We start from the raw sequence: 11,446 nt of genomic DNA on the forward strand, positions 1-11,446 counted from the left end.
AACACAGCAAAATATATGCCGCGATCTACAGACTTGATGATTTGATTTATTCAAGCACGTTTTATTTCTGAGAGTTTCAGTACATGGCGTCATTGACTTTTTTGTTTGTTCACATAATCGATCTTTTACGCAAACAAAAAAAATCAATGTACTGAAACTCTTAGAAACAAAACGCGCTTGAATAAATTATCAAGTCTGTAGATTGCGGCACATGCTAACTTTTTGGCCTACAACCAAACGGAAAAGGCGATCTTTAACTAAAATAAAAAAACTAGTTTTTCTTGGTATGCATTGACTCTTGTTTTTAAAATATCTTTTTGAAAATATTTTAATTTTAAACCTAATCATACTATAAAAAATACAATAAATATAGTGTAATTAACAAATATGATAAATTGTATTTTATATTTTAACAAATAAATAAATGAACAAAGATATATATATATAGGCACTTCACATGATTTTAATATCTTTATTATCTTTAGCTATAATTATTACCAAAATATGTGAAAAATGTAGACGATTTCAAAATGAGTTCATTTTTTAAATTTGGATAATTGGTTCCCGAGTTATGACGATTTATGTACTGCCCAATAATGCCTGTTTCGGGTCGATATTTGAGAAGTTTTTCTTAAGGATTTATGGCACCGAAATTAAAAATTTAATTACTTTTCAATTGACATCGACGAAAAGACTAACAGTTGACCAGAATTAATTAAGTATACTCATTCTATTTTTTTTTTAATTAAAGGAATCAATGTATTCAATTATACAAATTTTTTTTGTGATATAGTTGAAGCAGGGGTTGTTTTTCCCTTTTGGGGCATATGGGTCAAGAGCTATAAAATCACCGTAAAAGTAATAAAAATTAACTTTAGTTAAGGAAAAAGAGCTTTTTTAATTGTCAGAGTCAACTAATTAATACAAATTTATGAAAATCTAGAAACTATATTGGAACCCCAGGGCTCGTTTCCCCCATTTGGGGGTAAATGGGCCAAGGGCAACAAAAACTCTGTAAAAAGCATAAATATCAACTTTAACTAAAAACAAGAGCCTTTTCAAACTGTAAGTGTGAACAAATTCATAAATTTATGAAAATCCTAAAAATATCTAAGAATCCAAGGGCTTTTTTTCCCCATTTGGGGCATTCCAATTTGGGTCAAAAGTAACAATTTCTAATTAAAAAGTATAAAAATTAACTTTTGTTTAAAAATAATATCTTTTCATCCTATAAGAGTGAACAAATTCATAAAAATTTATGAAAATTCTATAAATATCTAAAAATCCTAGGGCTCGTTTCCCCATTTGGGGGAATCGGGACAAACAAAACACAATTTCTGCGAAGGCTGTAAAAAACAAGAGTTTTTTCTATTATTTTTTTATTATTAGAGTGAACATACTCATATACACATATGAAAGTGAAGAAAATATGTGGGTCATAAACAATAAAATCTCTGTGGAAACCATAAAAAATAACTTGAAAACAAGAGCTTTTTCAATCTTTAAAGCATTTCATAGAGTTCATATGGTCCTGAAAGTAAAATGTTAATAATAAATTCGATTATCATTAAAAAAATATAATAGATTTATCTTTGTTTACATTTAAATAGTAGGATCTGAAATAACAATCACAAGATTTTAAACTAATAAATACTGAAAAAAAATTTCAGTGATTATACCTTTTATAACAAGATCATATCTCCTTTATCAAAGTCAGATAACAGTGGAAATGTGTAAATACTTCCAGCTTCTGATTCATAAATAACATCATATAATGTTTGCTTGATTTTTTTCCCGACTTCCGCTATTCTAACAACATCTGCTTTGCACCAAAAATACTCTTCTTCATCAACTTCTTTTATTTTATGAAGAACAACTCGCCCAACTAAACTACCTGGATCATCTAATAAAGTCGGTAAAAACTGGACCTTTTTTTGTCTTGCAAGATTTTTGCTCTGGTGGAGGCAAGTTGCATGTGCGAATGATAGTTACCAAGTTCTCCATCAGCTCACTTGAATTTAAGTCAATACGTTTATTTCCAGAAACTTTAGTTTTAAAAAACAGCTTCAATGAACATTTTTCCCCCATTACATAACGATAAAAATCTAATTGACTTCTAATAACTTGCTTCCTTAAAGTATTATTATCAATTTTTGAAGATTTATCTTCTGCTTCTTCTACTGTTAGCCAAATTTGTGATTTCAATTGAATAAGCACATTTACTATATTTGCTTTTTTTAGTGATGCTTTCTTTTCTGCATCTGCTTTGAGTTGCTTTTTTATTCTCAACATTGACATTTTCTTTGAAATTAACTCTACTTGTCGCTCTTTATACTTTCATTTCATTTTTTCAACACTATGAGAAGCTGTTTCAATTAAAATGTTACGCTTTTCTTCTGATTTTGCATCCAGCCATGCTAAGGTTTTGTTTCGGTACCACATAGTATATGCTTGAATTGTTTGAATTTTGGCATTTGGTTTAGTTCGAATAAGTAGATCCAGAATTGCAAAATCACTTTCTGAAGCTTTGTTAGTCGTTGGTACATTTTCAGCAGCCTTTTGAATTTGATCATCTGAGTTCCAATATTTACCACCTGGAAGCTGATCAATTGCTTGTCTTTCAAGTATTATTAGAAATGTATGGGAAATTATTTCTAATGACTGTTGCACCAAGACATCAAATTCTATATTGCCTGTATCCTCAAATAGTTTTTCATAAAGTTTATCTTTATGTATTTCAACATCTCTTGGGTCAAATACAGGTGTTGCATTGAGCATTGGAGAAGCATCTTTGCAAAGATCTGATAATTTCATTTTTAAACGAAATAAATACTTATTCATGCTAAGAATGTTTTTCTTTTCTTCAATAAGTCTCCAAAGAGGACCAGTAATAAGCTTATCAAAAATACCTAGTGCACGAGATTCAGCTAAAAATAATATATTTGATATATCTTCTTTAACTGCCTTCAGTAGATTATTAGGATTTGGCCATTGACACAAAAATTCTTTAATAGATTTAGAATGATAATACAGTGCAGCCCCATTATAAAACAAAATGTTAAATCTATTGCCTAAAAAAGAAGCAAACATACACCTATCTTCACCTTTTCCATTGAGAAAAGAATTGAAATATCCTACTACACCAGCTTCATCACTACCTCGTTTGTGGAATGCTTTACATGCAGTGCGTATCAGTCTTGCAACCCCAGATTCAAAACTTTTAAATGCAAAAGTGTTTTCATGAGCATCACTCAGAGCAATTTTTTCAAATGAATCTAGTACTTTATCTGTCTCAGTTGCAAAGTTTGCTAAAAGATGTAACTTGCAAAAAAAATTTGACATATCCTTAAATTCATTTTTCTGTTCAATTGTTAAACTATCCCAATGTTCTATAACTTTTGGTAACAATAGCTCCCTCATTTCTTTGAACTTACTGTTAAATAGTGGATTGACAGAACCTAAATCTGACATAGTTGTTTTGAATGAACAAATTAACTTTGCAAAGTTTTTTTCCCTGTCCTTTGTGTCAAAAATATCACAAATATCATATAACATCTCTGTTAAAGAACTCAAAATTGATGCAGCATCTCCAGAGGCCATTTCTGATAGTCCAAATGATAGCATTCTACCGCTTTTGGTAGTCAACTGAAAGTTTTGATAATGTCTGTAATATTTGGTTGTTCCATCTCCATGTAAACAGTTTCCTGTGTCTTTTTTCAATATTATGTAACATCTCTTCTGATACTTGAAGCTGTGCAAGAATTAAAGCTTCTGACATAAATCTAGATCTTGTACCTACTGAGGGAAGTTTTGTAATTCCTTTTTTTGCAAGTTTCTTTAAAACAATTTTAATAACATCATTGACCTTGTTCATACTGACATTTAATGATAACAGCTCCATGATAACTTCTCGAATATCATTTGAATAACATCCTCTTTCAAATGTTACAATTTTCTCATCTTCCAACAATTCTAAAAGACCATTTAAATAAATGTTTTCTTTGTTTAATGATTCAACTTTTTCACTAAGTTCTTTAACTTCTGACTTTAAAAAAGTGAGATTTTCAATTGACAAGAAGGAAATTGTTTCCTTTGTTTTACTTAAATTATTTTTCACACGGCTTAATTTCTTTTTGAGATTTCTTTTTTGTTGACACAACATTTCAACTTTTGCATTACTATTTTCTAGCATTTGATTAAGGTTATTGAATTCCATATTTAAAGTTTGAGATTGTTTTTCAAATTGTGCTTTTAATGCATCAATTTCTTTTTCTTGTTTTTTCAACTTTATATCTCGATAAACAATCTTCTTGTTTAAATTTCGAATTTTAGTAGTTTCAATGTGGTAAACTTTTTTTCTAGACTCAAGAGGCTTTTGTTTGTTGCTGTATATAGTACTTTACACTGCATGGCTTGTCTTACAAATTCTAATTTCTCTCCATTTCTGGTTTTTACAGTTTTAAGTTGTTTTTTTTCACTTTCAATACCATTTAACTGGTTACAGTAGTTTTCAGAAACTTTTTTAAAACTGTCGATTTCTTCAACTTTGCGCTTTAGAGTTTTATTTTTGATTTTGAGATGTAGGTCTTTCACAAGATTTTTTTCTTTTTCGGAGGACGTTGATTGTAAGAATGGTTGAACATTTGTTTCACATAATGGTGATATAAAATTTAAAAGCAAAAATTCTTCTTTCTTTTTTTTAGTGAGCAACCTAACTTTTGAATCACTCTTTTTATTTTCGAAAACAAAGTAAGGTCATTTATAGCAATTTGGAAATTGGAAAAAAAGTGTTGTTTAAAAACTGTGCACACATTGGCTAAGCTTTTGTCTTCTAAATTTTGATACCAGAAATACAGATCTCTATTTTGCATTTCAAACAGCTAGACATAAAAAACTAATTATATATCAGTCACATTAATAAGCGCTTTCCATGTAGATAACTATGTAGGTTAAACGGAATACCATAATGGCGTCTAGGAAAAGATCGAAAAACTGATGGAAAAGTGTATTTTTTAAATTGATAAGTCCAGATATAAAAAGCAAATGAATATAAAAACTAATATCAAATACTATTATTTAATAAGCTTAATATTCTTTTTTGAGGTGCTAGAATGCCAAAAAAGCAATGTAAGTTAGCATATTTACTTGTCAAAATGTGTAAATTAACATAACTATGAAGAAAACGACTTGAAAAAGTTTCTGGCATCTTTTTTAAGGAACTTCAAAGAATAACCTTCACAGAACAACATTTTTAATTAGCATTTGCCAAGGGCATACAACGGGCAATTTGGTTTGAAATTAGATAGTTAGCCTAAAAAGTTGCCGAAAAAATCGCGTTTATTTATATGATGAACTTGCGACACGGAAAAAGTCACGTGACTGAAGTCCCTAATATATATATATATATATATATATATATATATATATATATATATATATATATATATATATATATATATATATATATATATATATATATATATATATATATATATATATATATATATATATATATATATATATATATATATATATATATATATATATATATATATATATATATATATACAAGATCTCGCTTTACTCAGAGAAAACAAACTATATATTATTCCATAAAAAAACACAAGAAGAAAACCTTCCTCTTAAGTTGCCTGACCTTATCTTATATGATAACTTAATTAAAAAACAAGCCAGTATTAGATTCTTAGGAGTTTTTGTTGATGAGAATTTATCCTGGCTTCCTCAAATAAGATATATTCAATCTAAAATCACTAATATAATTGGTATGATGTATCGAGTTCGCTCATATATCAATAAACAAAGTCGCAAACTAATATAATTTGGACTAATTTATTGCTTCATTAGCTATGCAAACATAACATGGGGCAGTACGCAACCATTAAAACTTAAAAAAAATTTATATTCTACAAAAACATGCTAGCCGAATCATTTACTCTAAAAACAAGCGTGAACACGCCAAACCTAAATTGAAAATGATTGATGTTTATAAAATAAATATCTATCAGCAATTAATTTTTATGTGTCGATTCAGTAATAATCTCTCTCCTGCAAACTTTAATAACAAGTTTGAAATAAACATAAATGAAAACTATTACCTAAGAACAAATATTAGTAACTCATATAAACTGCCTCAAAACTTTAATAAACATGCTGAATATAGCATTGCATATCGAGGACCAAATATATGGAATAGTTATCAAAAAGGATTCAAATGTATGACAAAGTCATTAAGTTCATTTAAGTTTTTAATAAAAAAGGAAATTTTTAAAATTTGAGAATCATTTGTGCTTAAAGGGATCACCAAGTAATTATAATTATTTTAGTATTTATTTTATTTGATCTTTTTTTGATTTACTGATTAGCGCAGCAGTTTTATGCCCATTAGGGTTTTTAATTTAATATCTATATTCTATCCAAAATGTATAAAGGGGCTCTATGAAAAGATTGCGATGACGTATTGTCATTTTCATCTTCTTTGAGTCCCTGTCTGTTTAACTCTTTATAAAAATCATTGTAAAAAAGAACAAGTTTTTATTTTTTATTGTTTATACAAAAACGGTGCTTGTTGACTAGATTTTACTGCCTTCTTTGTTTCTGCGGACATTATTTTATTTTTTCTTGTATATATATGTTGATTATTTATTGTTAAACAGCAAAAAAAAAAAAAAAAAAAAAAATAGTATATGTATATATAGAGTATATATATATATATATATATATATATATATATATATATATATATACGTTAAAATAAAATTGTTTTAAACAAATTTAATATTTTAATTTTTTATAACTTGCAATTGATGACAAGTTGTATTTTTTTTTTAAATTGTTATTTATAAAATGTTGAATTTAAAGATTTAACCTTTTCATTTTGTAATAAACAAACAAACCAAAATCTAAGCAAACCAAGTCACTTGGTTTGTCAAGGTTTTTAGAGAAAACGCTTGGCTTGTGTTTTTTCTTCCTTTCGTGTTATTTGAAATCAGTGTCGCGGCAAGTGGCTTGAAAAAAAAAACCAATCATAATGGCCCAAAAATCTTTAAAATTTTCCACTCGGTTAAACTAAAAAATAAAATTAGGTTAAACACAACGTCATGGTTCTGTTTAACATGCTGAAGTAAAATAATACTCCTTATTTTACTAATCTAGTCGTTGTTGAAAATATTTTATAAAAAAATTCAGTATTAAATAAACCAATAAAATTAAAACTATTTAAAATTTTTTGAAAAGAAAATTTTAAATGGATCTAATTTTATTGGTTTTTTTGAAATAAAACTTAGTTAAACTATTTATTTACTGTGTTTCTATTACTAAGAGTGAACTTAAGAAAGTTTAAAAAAAATAAATTATAATTTATATAAAGTTTTATGATACACCTTTTCAAGATGTAATTGAGAACTTGAAAGTTGTAATTAAGAAAGGTAAGATGTAATTTAAAACTTGAAAGATGTAATTTAGAAACGTAAGATGTAATTTAGTAGATGAAAGTTGTAATTGGGAAAAGTATAAAGAATACAAAGTTCTTTGTATTTTGAAATTTGTAGTCTTATTTGTAAGGATTACAAAAAAAGATTAAAAATTTTGGGTATTCAATCTCTTGTAGACCGTAGAGTTCGAGGTGACGTAATACAGTGTTTTAAAATAAATAAATGGCTTCGATATTGTAAATTGGTGCACCGTTAATTCGCTCTCGTACAGGAAATTTAAATCAAAATCAAACGTGACGTCATAACTTTAAGTTAGTTAGAGAGTTAATAAAAAACAATGAACAACGTCATCAGAGCGTCATCAGTTTTTTACAATCGTGTGGTGAACACTTGGAATAAATTGTCTAATAACATAGTCAGTGCCACAACTGTAAATAGTTCCAAAGCAAGATTGGACAAATTTTTCGAATCTGAAAACCTTCAAGCTGATTAACGATGAAATTGGCTTTATTCCCATGTAATTAACTTATTTAAAAAATAATTTGTAAATTTTTATGTAGGCCGCCAAAACCAGAGTTGGTTACACATGCTATAGCTTGTTGCGGTACAATAAATAGTAATAACAATAATAATAGTAATAATAATAATAATAATAATAATAATAATAATAATAATAAATAGTAATAATAATGGGCAAGATGACGAACGTTTCGAAAAACGCTTGTATCTTAGTTAATATCTTTCTTAAAAATTAAAACTTGACTTAAAAGTGATAAAAAATCATTCCGCATCACTGATGTATCAAAAAACCACTCTAAAAGTAGAAAATAGCTAAGAAAAAACTCAATAAACGATGTTAACTCAAATCGTCATCTTGCACCGCATACGGGGCAAGATGACGATTTGAGTTAACAAAGTTTAAAACTTTAAGAAAAGAAAACTCTATGAAGCTATAAACGCCTCAAAAACCATCATCACAAATTCTTTTTTATTAAAAAAGTAATACAAATAAAGGTGTAACTTTTAAAACTAATAAATTATACATTTATATTGGTCAATGCAAAAAAAAAATAGTAACAACCTAGTAATCAGTTTGTAGCAAACTCCAACGGAACAAAATAAAACTATTGTCAAACAAATATTGTATTTGTTTGACAATAGTTTTATATTATGACTGAACAATACAAGAATAGCAAACAGTACAAGTAAACTTCCGTTTAATATAGATTACGGACAAGCCATCTTGCCCCGGTCATCTTGCCCCAGGCTAATACAATCTTTAAAATGAATCAGAATCAGTACATAATCAAATTATCATTGCCTATTACTTCTTGTATGGCTTCCAGTTTCATCAAATTAAATAAAAATTTCTCGCTTACTTTTAGCTGATGATGTAGCGATGTAATAAATCAAGTAAAACGAGGATAAAAAGTTTTTTTCTCAATGTCGGAAAAACTTTTTTAATACTTAACTTTCGTCACAAAAATAATATTTAAAAAGAAACCATTGATAAATCTAGTAAAATTAATCTAATTCCCTTTCAGCTAAAGTCAACTGTTATATTTAGTTTTGCTTAAGAGATAACTGTAGGTCGTCATCTTGCCCCATTCGTCATCTTACCCCATGTTCCCCTAAACAAAGTAAATATGCGAAATATAAAAACGATGTGAAAGAAAGTCTCAATTTTCAAGAAGAAAAAATAAAGGAAGAATTAAAACAAATAAGGAAGAAATATGATCTTGAAATTAAAAATATAAACAAGAAAAATACTGACTTTGAAAACCGCTCTCGTCGAAACAACATAAGAGTCGATGGTCTAAAAGATCCATCAGGAGAAAGTTGGAGTGGTTGTGAAAAAGCTGTGAAAAAAATATTTACAAATAACCTTTAAGTTTCAACTGAAATTATTGTGGAACGAGCGCATCGAGTTGGGTCGTGTAAAGAAGACAAAACACTAAAAACTATCGTAGTGAAACTTTTAAACTACCAAGATAAAATTAAAAATTTAAGCTCACTTAAAAACCTTAAAGGAAGTGGAATATATATATAAATGAAAAACAATGAGTTTATTGACGACTTGAAAGATATATATCTAAAGCATTTTATCGAAAACGAGTTTTGTAGACGCATTTTCGTTGTAATTTGAACAGTTAATACTTAGATCTACTATACAGAATATTTTTTTCCCATCATTATTTATTCCGTGGAAGATTTTTTTCGGGTAATTTGAAATTTTGCTTATTTCGCCTACAACATAACAGTCTACAACACAACAGTCTACAACACAACAGTCTACAACATAAGAGTCTACCAACATAACAGTCTACAACATAACAGTCTACGACACAACAGTCTACAACACAACAGTCTACGACACAACAGTCTACAACACAACAGTCTACAACACAACAGTCTACAACACAACAGTCTACAACACAACAGTCTACAACACAACAGTCTACAACACAACAGTCTAAGGTGAAAACTAAAATATTTTTTAAGTTTTTATTGACTAAAATATAGACTAAAAGATTTTTTGATTTTTTGAATATCTCAATTGCAAAGAACTCGTTGTCAACATAGGACTTTTCCTTTTTTATTCGCTTTATCATTTCGGATATTTCTCGTGCATTTGTTGTTTTTTTTCTTTCAGAAGTTATTGGTGTATAATCTGTTGTATAAACCTTGCTTGAGGCGATTTATCGGTGCACCATTTTTAATTTAGGAAAATTATCTAAATAAGTAATTGCATTGTATTATGAACTGTTTTAGATTGTCGAACAATTTATTTATACTTCTAATAATTATGTGTATCTCAGTGAAACTCTTTTTTAAAGTTTCAAGTTCAGTTTTAAATGAAAATGCGTTTGAAAAGTCTTCGTAAAATTTTTCTTTCTAAATTTTTTCTAAATTTTCTAATCTTTCTAAATTTTCTATATTTTCTAATCTTTCCTAAATTTTATAAATTTTCTAATCTTTCTAAATTTTTTCTAAATTTCTTTCTAATTTTTCTTTTTTTCTTCGTAAAATTTTTCTTTCGTAAAATATCACTATCCATTTCTATTTATTTAATTATAAAACTAAAAATTACAAACTTAATTATAATTTATAAAATTAAGTTTGATGTTACTCATATATTTAAAAACTTGTCAATGGACCTTAATAAACAAATAAACTAAAAAAAAATTAAGACAAGGAAATACTGGCGTAAACAACAATAACACAAGTAATAAAAAAATGTAATAGGAGCACTAATAAATAAAGATGATATTAATAATTGCAAATTGCAATAATAATACAATAAAAATAATAATATTAATAATAATGTTAATAAAAAACACATAGTAACTATATCATGATAACTTTACTAAGAATTATAACTAATGATAAAAACAATGGTATAAATAATTATAGTAAAGTTTATGACAGAAATTAATAAAATAAACATAACAATTGCAAAAATTAGGACAATAACCATAAAACTATTACTACAATTGAATCACTATCACTTTCATTATAAATAATATTAATAAGATTTAAAAAACAAGGATAAATTAATGCTAATAGTAATATTAGTAGAGTTAAAAAAGAAAGTATAAAATAAAAGTAATAATAGTTTTATAAAAACAGTAATATAAAAAAAAAAATAATAATAATAGATAAAATTAATATTCATTAAATATATACTCAAATATAAATTTCTTAATTTGGTTTCGATTGAGAAGAAGAATGTTGGTAATAATAGGGTATTTAGCTAAAATCTTTTTTTTTATAAATGGTATTATTTGGTTCCAGTGAGAAATACATTGATGTTTTATAGTGCGCTTGCCATATTTAAAAATGCTGAAAAAGGAAGTGTGCAAGTTAAAATTTTCAGTATTTCGCGTGTAATATTTGTGTGTGTTACTTGTTTTAATAAAAAAGTTATTAAAGGAATTTGGTAGTTTATTTTGAAGAAAATCAAACACAAAAAGACAATTATAAAGCTTTACTAG

The 11,446-nt window shown here is 27.1% G+C and overlaps 1 protein-coding gene across 1 annotated transcript; it reads right to left on the reverse strand.

The window, feature by feature from the left end:
- Positions 1-1,362: 1,362 nt before the first annotated feature.
- LOC136076670 (uncharacterized) lies at positions 1,363-5,335 on the reverse strand. Its single transcript, XM_065789999.1, has 2 exons — positions 1,680-5,335; positions 1,363-1,531 (listed from the first exon to the last, which is right to left on the reverse strand). Exon 1 carries the CDS (start codon positions 3,622-3,624, stop codon positions 2,338-2,340), a length of 1,287 nt encoding a protein of 428 aa, XP_065646071.1. The 5' UTR covers positions 3,625-5,335; the 3' UTR covers positions 1,363-1,531; positions 1,680-2,337.
- Positions 5,336-11,446: the final 6,111 nt, after the last annotated feature.

Source organism: Hydra vulgaris, chromosome 02, assembly GCF_038396675.1.
Source record: "Hydra vulgaris chromosome 02, alternate assembly HydraT2T_AEP".
In the NCBI taxonomy this organism is placed as follows: Eukaryota; Metazoa; Cnidaria; class Hydrozoa; order Anthoathecata; family Hydridae; genus Hydra; species Hydra vulgaris.

Excerpts from the sequence above, each read along its gene's own strand:
- LOC136076670 (XM_065789999.1), bottom strand. The coding sequence starts at position 3,624 with ATGCTATCATTTGGACTATCAGAAATGGCCTCTGGAGATGCTGCATCA.